This window comes from Equus quagga, chromosome 16, assembly GCF_021613505.1.
Source record: "Equus quagga isolate Etosha38 chromosome 16, UCLA_HA_Equagga_1.0, whole genome shotgun sequence".
Taxonomy (NCBI): Eukaryota; Metazoa; Chordata; class Mammalia; order Perissodactyla; family Equidae; genus Equus; species Equus quagga.
In genome coordinates, this window is record NC_060282.1 from 30,158,251 (window position 1) to 30,170,867 (window position 12,617).

Sequence of the window (12,617 nt, forward strand, 5' to 3'; positions counted from 1 at the left end):
CTTACAAATAGGCTTTTAGATGACCCTGGAAGATCTACCTCTATTATAACCTCTAAACTTTGTCTTCTTCAGCAAAGAATTACTATTCTATGTTTCTGCTATTTCATGCATAAGGAGGGAAAAAATGACATTTTAAATATAATGTATAATTTTTTCTTTTGAGGAAGATTAGCCCTGAGCTAACTACTGCCAGTTCTCCTCTTTTTGCTGAGGAAGCCTGGCCCTGAGCTAACATCCATTCCCATCTTCCTCTACTTTATATGTGGGACACCTACCACAGCATGGCGTGCCAAGCAGTGCCATATCCGCACCCGGGATCCGAACCAGCGCACCCCGGGCCTCAGAGAAGCAGAACTTGCGAACTTAACGACTGTGCCACCGGGCCAGCCCCTAATATATAATTTAAATATAGTAAATAAGAATTATTGAGTACTTATTATATAGTAGGCATTCCCTCACGGCAACCCTATGAGTGGGTATCATTAGTATCCCATTTTACATATGAACAAATGGAAGTATCAAGAAGTAAAATAACTTATCCGGAGTTATAGAGATAATAAGTAGAAGAGCTGGGATTTGAACTTATGTTTTCTCGACTCTAGAGCTCATGCTCATCTGCCTTCCAGCATATGTTCAACATATGGGACCTGTTGATCTAACTGCAGCCTGAATTGGGAGTTTGAGCTTTGCTTGTTGGTGGAGAAGTGTCAAGAGTGACGAGGGTTTTACATGTGGGAAAAAATTGCATAAGCAGGGTTGCAAAGTATAAATGAGCTTGGTATGTGTGGGAGAATCTGGTGCAAAACACCTGAATCTATGGGCCAGGAATAAATATAGATGAGACTGCTCTTCCTCTTGTATTCTGTGCCATGCTTAATAACACCACTGCCTGTCCAGTCACCCCAGCTCAGAATCTGAGACTCCCTTTAGGAACTTCTCTCTTCTTTATCTGCCAAAGTGGTAGTTAAATCTCACTGATTTAACTCATATATATATCCCTTCCCAGTCTTCCCTCCTGTTATCTCCTAACTCAAGCCATCTCTGCTTCTTACCTGGGTCGCAGTGGACTCATTTCTGTTTCCCTGGTTCTGGGCTGGCTTCATTGTGCAATTTTATGAGCAAAGTTCCCAAAGTCAAACCCTATTTGCCACTCTCATTGTTAGAAACCTTCAATGGTTTTCTGGTGCCTCAGAATCAAGTTCAGATGCCCTCAGATGACATGCAGGGCCTTCCATGGTTTTACCCTGGGTTCGACTTGGTTACATAAATGACTACCTGTTTTTCATGATGGCCTGGTGAATGCCTACTCATTGTTTAAGAGTGGAAGTGACTCTTACTCTGCTGGGGACTTGATCTCCAGCCTTAAGTACAGTGTTTACTCCTTCCTTGTTGCCTCTTCTGCACAATGTACAGTCTAACCTTGGATTTTCCAATTGCTTTTTAATAGCCATCTGTTGTATTTTACTGAAAGTTCCATAAGATAGTGGCTATTGTTGGTTCTCCAGAGCAATGCCTGGCATGAAATTGGTGCTGAATAATTGTTTATTGAATTAAAGAAATAATGGATGAGCAAAGCCAGAAAAATGATGAAAAGGTCAGATTTTAGAGGGTTTTGAAAACCAGTAAGAGGAGATTGGAGATACATCTTTTTGAAAGAAGATGCTGTGTGCAAATTGTTTTAGGAAAATTGGTCACATAGGAGCACTCAAGTACATTTACTCTCATCTCTTCTCACATTGTTTTCCTTCCCTGAGTTGCCATCTCTGCCCGTTCTGTCTAACGAAGTTCTCTCATTGTGGATGGCATTTTAAAGGCTCGTTGGAGAGCCAACAGGATTTTGTATAAAGACAAATTGTTATTTGAGTCTGCTATTGTTTTTAAGTCAGCCTGTCCCGTCAGGAAGGAAGAAATCTTCCTAAAATGTCTCATCTACTAACAAACTTACCATCATACTAGCTAGTGGCTGGTTTGGCTACTTAGGAATTCAAAAGAGATCCAATAAAAGACAAGGAAATTTTAATTAAAATTGGAGAAGGATATGGCATAAATAAACAATAATTTTTCAAGGAGCAAAATAGAGTGTTGGAATTGACTGAGCCCCTGAAGTGTGCATGCATGTATTCTTTTAGACTTTCATTTTTTATGTGTAAAATTATATATGATACACACACACACATACACAGAAGTGTGCTGATAAATATTTAACAGTTGGCTCTCCACGAAAATGGTGGAAGGACTGAATTGTCATATTTGCTGATTTCTGTGGCGTCAGAAACTCCAACCATGCCAATTTTAAGCAACCAATGTGATGTCACTGAATGCAGAATTGGGAAGAGATTCTAATAACCTGCTCTTGCAAAGCCTGTACCATTTGGCTCTAACACGTGACTGCATACACACACTTTTGGGAGGCTGCTATATGCTAGATGTGGTGCTGAGGGCACTGGGCATACAGGGCCCTACTCTTAAGGATGTTGGTGGTAGTGGGAAGGCAGACAGGCTAGCAATCACGATACTTAAGAACGACTAAACCAGACGTATATGCAAAGTACTATGGAAACATAGATAGAACACCTAACATACATAGTTATAGGTAGGCATTCAGCTATATGAATCTGCCTGAGAAGTTCAGGGAAGGCTTGATGCAGTTTGTGGGAGCATCGTTTGTTCTCAGACTTGGAAGATAATTGGGAGTTTGCCAAATGAAGGGTGTTCTAGCTGAGATAACACAGCAAGTTCAGAGAACTACACATAATTCAGTATTACTGGAGCATCAAGTATAACTTAGGAGAGCCACAAGAGATGAGCTGAAAACATAGGAAGGAGCCAGGATCTTGTTTGTTATGCCAAAGAGTTTGAATGCTAGGCCTCAGGGAACTATAAACATCATCTTGACAACATATCTGTGAGTTAGAGAGATCTCTTACTAAGCAATGTGCAGAATGATTTGGGGGCGAGTACAATGGGAGTTGGAGCAGTTGGTGAGCTGTGTACTCAAATAGAGCAGGTGAGCAACGGTGGACAAGGACAATGTGGTGTGAGTGGAGTAGGTCAGATATGAGAGTTATGAGCTAGAAGCACTAGGATTTGGCTAATGCTGAGGTTTTGGGGGTGGGTGTGTAGTACAGCTAGGCACTTAGAAGGCCCCTCAGATTTCCGGTTTGGGAACCTAAAATAGGAGGGAAAAATGAGGTAGAGGTTTATGAGGGAAAATATGGGGTTTAATTGTACACATATCGGATTTGATGTTCTTATATGATGTCCGAACTCAACTAAGTCTATGGATAAGGAAATGTCTTAGCTAGAGCTGTGTACTGGAGACTCACAGGTGGTAGCTGTAACCATGGGTATGGATAAAAGTAGATAGAATGACAAAGGGCAGGGCTGAGGAGGAGAGACAGGAGTTAGAGGTAGTAGGACTACAGTCACTTGACAGTTTCCTTCCGTCACCCCACTTCTGCAATGCTAGACTCTTCTCTCCCTGTTTGTGCCCAGTCATCTCCTATCCTCTCTTTGTGTTGAACTGTCTTTCTTCCTTTTCTCCCTGTGTCCTTATTGTGGCTCTTAGACATTATGCCGACATTTACAGGCCCATGTACTCCACAAAGCCTTCCTTCATCTCCCCCATTTTGCTTCTCTCCTCACTGATGCTATGTCCTCTATATGGAACATAATGGTCTGCTCAGGATTGTTTGTGTACATGGCCGACAGTGAGCTCCTTGAAGACACAGAGTTTATCTTTCTATATCCCTGTAGCCTCCACACCTAGGACAGTGCTAGCTGTTTTTGGACTATGAGTGAATGTTTCATTAAATCGAGGAGGATATTGATTATAAAATGACTGACTGCAAAATTTTGTTTAATGTTGACCTAGCTCTAGCTTTACCCCAAACTTATAAAAAAAGAATAAAGGTGACTGAGAGCATAGTTACAGCCCAGCCTTCACCTGTCTGCAACTGGGAATATCTGTTTGCAGTTTGAAGAATTCAGAAGAGGCACTATGAAAAAGTATAAAATAGTTTGTCATTCAAGCTGAAGTGACTTTAAGGTCTTTTTTTGTGTGGCCAAATTGAGAATTCTATAGGAGTGGAGACGTATAAAAACTTTATTTTTCTCTACTGGCAAAATTATGGCTCAAAGCTGAAAGTATATAATTGAAAATGAACAATGTGTGTTCATCTAACTAAAGGACACAAAGCACTTAACTGCAGAGGATTGTCACTTAGTCAATTTATGGGATGTGTAGTCTTTCCTTATACAGGATGCAGATTGGAAAATGGAAAGCTATTCTTTAATGATAAAAATATGATGGTGCACTTAGACATCTGTGTGCTAAGTGACAAGAATTGTACTTTTTTTCCAACTTAGAGGACTTTATACTATTAAGGATATGGTTGAACCCAGACAAGTATAACAAATAAAACAATTAGAAATGGAAGATGAGCCTGTGAGAACACTATGTAAACAGTCCCAGTGAACTTGAGAAACCTCTGATTTGGGTCTAATGCTGAAAAGTTTAGTATCATTAATTTGCCTTGTAAGGTTAATCACTGATTCAGCTACGCACACAACTTAAGGGACTCATGCTCCTAAATATCAGCCCTGCTGTCTGACATTCCACCATTATGCCTCCTTTCTTTCGTGTCTTAAAGGTTTTTCCTTGTTCACGATTTCTTCATTGCAAAGTAAATAGCATTTGAAGCAGGAGTTGGAGGGAGGCAGGAGGAGAAGAGAAAAGACACATTTAAGCCTTTTCTTTATCCATGTTCTTGATTTTCATGAGCACGTCATATTACCGGAGATTGCTTAAGAGAGAGATAGGAGGTGGCCTAGGGGGATGGAGATCTCTGAGAAGGATAGGAGTGAGGGTAGCGCAGCTGATGGAACAGGTGGGAGGAGAGAAAAGATGAATTTTGTCTAGTGTGTCTCATTCGATTTGAACAACAACTCTATGCGTAATTGTTATTCCCATTTTATTGATGAGAAAACTGAGGGTGAGAGAAACTGACTCACAATCTTATCCATTTTCTTTTGGTTTGTGCTATTCTTCTCGAGAATATTAATTTCAACATTTTGTGTGAAAGCAGGATATAAAATTACATATATATTTGACTATAATTATATACAAAAGATTAAGTGAAAACATAAGAAAAAGAATATAACTAAATGATAATAAATTGTGATTTTGACAGGTGGGGTAAGGGATGCCTTTTTTCTTATTCCTAGTTTTCTGTGTTTTCCATAATACGCATGATTACTTTCATATTGTCAATAGCAACAACAACAAAAGGCGTGTATGGCTTTAAAAAGGAAAACTGCTATTGTTTCCTGGGCTGCCAACATTCCTCTAGTAAGGTAGAAGGCTTTTAGACGTTTATGGAAACAAAGACTGTTTGGTATTTTAAAGGCTTGTTTGGTCAAATAAAACCCATAATGAAAATTTTGCCATAAACTTTTGGTGCTTTGATTTGGACTATGTCCCACAATTTTGCCACCAGTTATACTGTAAGAAAAGAAAAGTACATTAGAGTGTGACTCAACTGAAAGCAAAACTGGTAGCCTGATCTGTAAAATATTTTGCACACCCTGCATCCTGCAGAAAGCAAATATTTGAATTGAATGTGTTTGTTCACATTCTAGTCTTTTACCAAGATGTTTCTGTGCCCCCAAAATACCAAAAAATCCAATCAATTCCTTTGAAATCTACAATCAATAGTAGAGAGATTTTATCTACACAATGCTGAACACCTGAATTGATGGAACTGAGAGAATCTTTTGGCACTGTGTAGACAGAGCTGAAAGTGACAAAGGTGACAATTTAAATGGTGTCTCCTCAATATCAAAATAATCAATTGTAAAGCAAAAGATTCAGTCAATCAGATAATTCTTTTGTCTACACAATTCCAAGCCATTAGTTTGAGTAATTTATTTCATTGAATTTACCAAATATTTAGTTGGCTTCCTAAAATACAATTGAATCTCTGAATCATAGGAAGAAAAAGATTCTGGCCTGGATTTTCTGAAAAGGGGATAAAAGTTAAAAACAAACAAACAAAAAAGGGACAAAAATAATTTGTCCCTTACATACAAATGCTCTTGTATTTCCTTTTTAAATGTAGTTCTTTTAGGCTATGCACACTTGACTTTAAAAACTTGGTTAGAAAGTCCTGGCTCAGACAGAATATTTATTAAAATGTAAATTAAACTTGCCTGAAAGAAAAAGAATGCAGAGAAAACATTAACAGAGAAGTCTTTGGGTTATAGGAAGTGGAAGTTTGAACCTTTAGAAGATTTAAGAAAAGAACTATCTCAGAAGAGGAAAAAGCCAGATCTAGCGCCTCTGATTTGGGATGAGCTTGGCTCCCCTTTATGTCTATAATTCCCATTCATCAAGGGCACTACTGTTCTTCTAGACTGAGAACACATGTGCCACGCTGAATTGTCCTCTCTTCATCCTTTGTCTCGAATCTGTTCATATCTCACCCTTTATTTGAAACATCTCTCTGATTCACACCTTACTTTAAATTCTCCTGCTAGGAATGTTAATACCTTATGTCTGAATCACTACCAACAACTTCCAAAGTGGTCTTTCTGCCACCAGTCCCTCACCCTCCAAATCTGCCTTCTCCACAACTGTCGGATTTGTTACCGAAACACCACATTGCTCATTGCTGCTCCCTGCTCACCACTCACTGTCTCTGTTGCTTCCACACTAAGTTCTGCCTCATAGTTGGATTCCTCCACGGCCCTTTCTCTATTTCTCTCTCTCTCTCTCTCTCTCTCTCTCTCTCTCTCTCTCTCACACACACACACACACACATAAAAACCCCACTCTACGTGCCCCTCCTTGCCTTCTCTACAACCCCTTACCATTCTCATTCCAGCCACATCTTTTCTGTGTGAAGTTCTGTCCCTCTTGACTTTTACTTTCCAAATTATCCCCATCTTTCCAGAGCCTTCTCAAATACCACCTCTTCCACGAAGCCTTCTTTGATCCCTCTAGCCCCATAATGTCCTTTCTTTTCTCTGAAGTCTCATTCTATCTATAATCAAGACTGAATTACATGACATATTACTTAAATGCACTCTTACTGAATTATGTGTCATCTCATGTTTCTCGATGAGGGTGTTATTGGCATTTGTAACAGGGCATTCATTGTGCAGGACTGTCTTGCACATTTCAGGACATTTGGCATCCCTGGTTCCTGCTGCTAACTGACAGTGATGGCCCCAAATGCTCTGAATATACATTTACAATTGCCCTAATGATTAAAAAGTTCCTTGGAGAAGTTGCTATACCATATACACACCTGTTCAGCAAATAATCTTCGTTTAAATGGTGAATGTATATTTTAAAGATAAATCTGTATTTCCCTTACACTTGTCGACATATTAAAAAACTAAGAAAGAGATTAATTAACACTCAAGTGTTAATCACCACGCCATTTTAGGTGTCTTTCATAAGATATTTCATTGAACCTTCACACCAACCCTGGATTTGATATTTATCTTCATATAGATGGGGAAACTGAGGCTCAGAGAGTTCTGCTTATCCAAAGCTTGATTTGAACCCAGGCATTTAAAAGCCCAGGGTTGTTTGGAGCCAAATCTTTGGCTTTTTCTTTTACTACACAGCCTCTATAAAGACAGCCTATCTGTAACAGCTTTGAAATGACTGTGAACATGTAACACAATTAGCAGTCTAAAGCACATTATTAATGCTGATAGGTAGTAATGATTGTAATTGAAAGGAAGCACGTTAGACCAGACAAACAAGTTTGTAGAATTTATCACAAGAATTTATATTGGAGTCTAATGAATGAATTTACTTGCTGACCTTTGCTGCAGACATTAACCCATGTTTGGGCTCTAATTGAGATCTATACATTCTTTACTCTCTTATTGTACTTGTTAATGTTTGTCTTGGCAAATGGCCAATAGATCTCTCTAAATTTCCTTTAGCCAAGTTCTGGGTAATAGATGGCCAAATATGCCTTGTATTAGGTAGCACTGCTAGATCCACAGAAATCTAAGAGCTGGCAATACTTGCTCAGACCTTCCCTTTCTATCATCCAGGCATCTTTAGTAGAAAACCTTATATAAATCAAGTATCACAGTATCATTTAAAATGAGATATATATTTCTTTTTCATTGCAGTCCATTGTTCATTTCATGCATAGCTAAAATGCCTACATTGATTAGTAGCTTATTTCACTGTGTGGCTAAATGTCCAATTACAATTCTTCACATATCAGCTACCTAGAGTTTAGGAAGGGACAGCGTGGATGGTCCATATGCATAATTTAAAAAGTAGACTCAGTTTCTACTTATGCACATAGGAATAACTGTATTCCCTGTAGTTAAAAAAAAAGAAAAGAAATTTCAACTCATTTGAAAGAGCCAGTATTATTGATTTCAAGTTTTCTTTTTCAGCTTTGAGAATAAATGTTTACCGTGTGTTTATTCTGTTTAGCAAAGAAGGAAAAGGAACTGAAAGTTAAGTTCATAAGTAACTTAGATCAACTTAGATTGTATAAATATCGACAATTTATATTGATATAAAAATATTTTGTTCCTATATTGTCTTATACACCATATCTACTGTATCAAAGCTGCACTTCATTTACTAGGAAAACCATTGTTTAACTGTAACTGCATGGATATTCAGGTGACCTGAAAGCATAAAGAGATGTTTTAGTTATGCTTAGCGGGAAAAACAGGCATTTTAAAAAATCAATCATTTCTTGTAAGAAATTGAGCTTGCTGTTAGCCTTTTTGTCAAAACATTTCCTGAGCACAGTGCATTTTTAGCTTCTACATGCGGGGCACTGTGTAGAGAGCTGGGGGAGAGGGTGGTGGAATCTTTCTCCACTAAGTTTAAAAACTAAGTCCAGGAACGCCTCTCAGTTAGGTGTCTCAGTTGTGAGCAACTATAGGATGAATGGTAAGAAAAGTTTCATTATTGTTTTGACTCATCTTTTCTCAAACTACCTTGTTAAATCTTTTTCATGCAATATAACTCTTAAAGATACCCAGCTGCTCCCTACAGAAGCCAGAAATGGTCTAAATATTTTGGTAGTATTTTCTAGAGAAGCACAAACATTATAAAAGTGAACTTCTAGAGTTTCTGCTTCTATTTCCTTACATCTTAATAGCACCTGAACCGGGACCTGCCCATGATGTGACATCAAATTTTCCCCAGCTATTTTTAGATCTTCAGTTGCTTTAGAGATGAATTTAATATGTAAAGCAGAAGCTGATACTGTGAAACATTTGCACGATTGTATTTTGGTTTTGACATCAGCTAAGCAGGGCAAAGCTGATCCCATCTCACAAGGAGCTCTATCCCACATTTCCTCTGTGGACTTGGAGGTTCAGATTTGCTTACCTGCTTCCTTGAAGATACTGTGCTGTTGAAACCTCTATTAGAGGTTTTTGAATTCAAATTCTTGTTCTTATGGGTTGAGTCATTTTTCCATGTCTTAGAGTTTTCTTTAGGATCTGAAGGAATGGGGTTTAAGAAGAGGATCCTAGCTATGAACCCATAGAGGACAGTGGCCAGGATCATCGGCACAACATAAAAGACACCAAAATCCATTAGGTAAATAGGTGAGTAGTAATTCCTGGAGATCTTGTAGCCACAGGACACCACAATAGCATCTTTGTAGGTGCTAATATTGAGATCCAGCAAGAAGAACCAGAGCATACAGTAAATGGATGTGAAAGCCCAGACAAAGATGATGATCTTTTTGGCTCTGGAAAATGTGCAGAGAAACTGGGCTTTGATGGGGTGACAGATCGCTATGTACCTCTCAATGGTAAAGGCTGTGATTGAACAAGAGGATGCATTGATGCCCAAGTACTGGAGGTAAGTAATGCAGAGGCATCCAACATAGCCATAGACCCAGGAACCGTAGATACTGTCTGTTATGTTGGGGAGGCCTGCAGCCACCAGGACCATGAGATCGGCTACTGCCAGACTCACCAGGTAGCAGTTTGTGGGTGTCCTCATGTGCTTGGTTCTCATGACCACCAGGACCACCATGATGTTGCCCACGATGCCCAGACCACAAATAATGAGCACAAGTAGGATGGTGACCACTTGGTATTCTAGGGCCACGACTGCCCGTGGCTGGAGCTGGGTTTGGTTCAGTTCACTTACTGTCTCGTTTTCCATCTTCAGGGGCTTGAAGTTTCTCTAAAACACTTCTTAGAACATCTTCTTTCCAGTGCCCTGCCTTTATCACAGTGCTTCTGTCTCCCTGTGAAGAGGTACAGTCCACGTTCATTCACAGTGTCACCATTTCAGATCAACTCACAGTCACTTACAGGTAATTCTCACATCCTCTCCTTTCACCTCCTAGTTTTCTGCAGTACTAGGGCTCACAAGTACTTCTGAAAACTCCTTTTATTGCAGTTCTAGTGTGGGATGGAGTAACTGTTTTGACTAGCTTATGATAAGAGGGACCCGTTTCCTCTTAATGGAGAAAAACGCTTAAGAAAAGAGAAACAGAAAAAGCTCCCTGTTTTGAAAGAGTGTCCAATGGGAAAAACTAAACCATAACTGCTAACTGAAAAATAAATACAAAGAAATCTCTCAGAAGCTTGGGAAAAGTATGATAAAGAAGAAAAGGCACCAGGGGAAAAGCCAAGAGGCTCAAAGATCCAGCTGGGTAGGCATTTAGCCTTTGCCACCTTTGTTTCCAGAGGGGGAGATCCCTTTGCTGCCTCTCCCCGTGCCCCCTGCCCTACAAGCTCTATAGAGAGCCATTTCGCCTCTTACCTTTCCTCTGTAGCGCTGCCTGCTTTTCCGGGTAGATGAAGCAGTAGTAAGTCCAAGTTTCCAATCCTGGAGAAAATCTCCTCCACTTAACTTAAGAGCGAGGCCACTGAGCAGTGCTCAGCCTTCAGAGCTGCAGTTCCTCTAAACCCTCGCAGCCCTTTGCAACTGATGACAAACCATACAGCCGCAGCAGCAGCAGCAGGAGCAGCAGCCGTGAGGCTGTCAAATCATAGATCGTCCCCTAATGAGAACACGCGCGCTCTGGCTCGCTCGCTCTCTCACACACAGACACATATTCACGCACGCTCACACTCACAAATGCCAGTCTTCACTGATGCTTAATTCTCTCCCCTTGAAGGATTGACTTTTAAAGGTGCTGATGATACAGCCCTCAATCTGGAAGGCTGAAAATCACAGGCAAGAGGTCCAGAGGCAGCTGGTCTTGCAGGTGCTTATAGTGTAAGTTCTGCAGGAACCCCAGTATTGAGGGACCCTGAAATATAGGTCCACTCCCTGTTTAATAGGACTTTGGGGAGAGTAAATCCTTCTCAGTCCAGACTTCCAGTCCCTTGAAGCTTGAAATATCTGTCTGAGCTGAAATCAACTTCTTTCTCTACTATGGAAACCCCGAGCCACTTCTCCAGCAAATCAGTAAAAGTGGCTCCCTCTTTTCATATTACATGAAGAGAAAATGAGTTAAAATTGATTTGAAACTATTTCAGCTGCAATCTTCTGAGGCTTATAAAGATATTATTATTATTATTTTTTTTAAAAAACTGTCTGAGCTAAGAACATCAGTTTAAACCTGCGTATGATCTGTTAAGTTTGCTTTTCAGCTCTGGCTCTGCACCACTTTATAGAGCTTCTCCGGCTGCTCTGGGTGCCTCTTCCCTCTTCGTCCATCTTCTGGACCACCAGCCACACGTACCGCCCAGCAATTGTTCTTGTCGATTTATTTCTAGGTGAAAACTCATCCAGTGGAAGTCTAGGCCAGTGCCGTTCTGGTACCACATCTCCAAAACAAAACTTTATAGACCCATCTTTTTTTTTTTTAGAAAAGTGCACTTCACCTTGATTTTTAATTCTCTAAAGGAGCCTGTAGGCAAATCTTTATACTTTTTTTATGGAAACTCAGAAAACATGTCTCCTTTCTCCAGACGCTAACCGACTCCACCGAATGTTAATGTTTGTCCACTTGTATTTTACTAAATGACAAAGAAAACCAGCCCTTCACTGAATTCCCTATAAGGTGAACTGGTTACTTCTCTATTTTAAGAAAGTTAGATGTTCATCCTTCTACAAGATGTCAGTGAAAGAATAGATTTTGAGAAGTTACAGGACCTTGGAGGTATCAAAACCATGTTCAAGGCTGGATAACAATGAGACGAAGGCAAAGTTCTGGATCATATTGGAGAACTCTACCCTCTGAACCATGGAGGGCTAATTGAATATCTACTTCTTCCAAATCATCTGAAGTTAGAAATTGATGAGCTATGACCCAGATTCAGCTTTCAGACATGTATTGTTTGATCTGCACAATGTAGGCTCAAGTGTGATTTAAAACAGTTTGATTATTGTCTACCTTTCAAAATTGAGAAATTATATACTAAACCTGGATTTCTGCCTCTCATAAAAATTAGAAAGGTCTGGCAATCATGGACCCATATTCCTGCCTAGAAATTACCATCCGAAGCTGAGTAGTGGTTGTAGGTAGCAGTTTGTGAGGGTCCTTGATACAGGATGGGCCCTCTCTTACTTTCCTCACTCCATGTTACCTCCCTCTCATCTGTCACACGTGCCAAGTTCACTCAGTAATTGTACATACCTGGCCTCT

At 39.9% G+C, this 12,617-nt stretch overlaps 1 protein-coding gene across 1 annotated transcript in view; it reads right to left on the minus strand.

The window, feature by feature from the left end:
- Nucleotides 1-10,177, minus strand: part of TRHR (thyrotropin releasing hormone receptor) — a 34,294-nt gene extending 24,117 nt beyond the window's left edge. The window contains exon 1 of the mRNA XM_046641620.1: nt 9,389-10,177. Within this exon, the coding sequence (XP_046497576.1) occupies nt 9,389-10,177 (789 nt within the window). The remainder of the gene's footprint in view (nt 1-9,388) is intronic.
- Between the last annotated feature and the right edge of the window lie 2,440 nt (nt 10,178-12,617).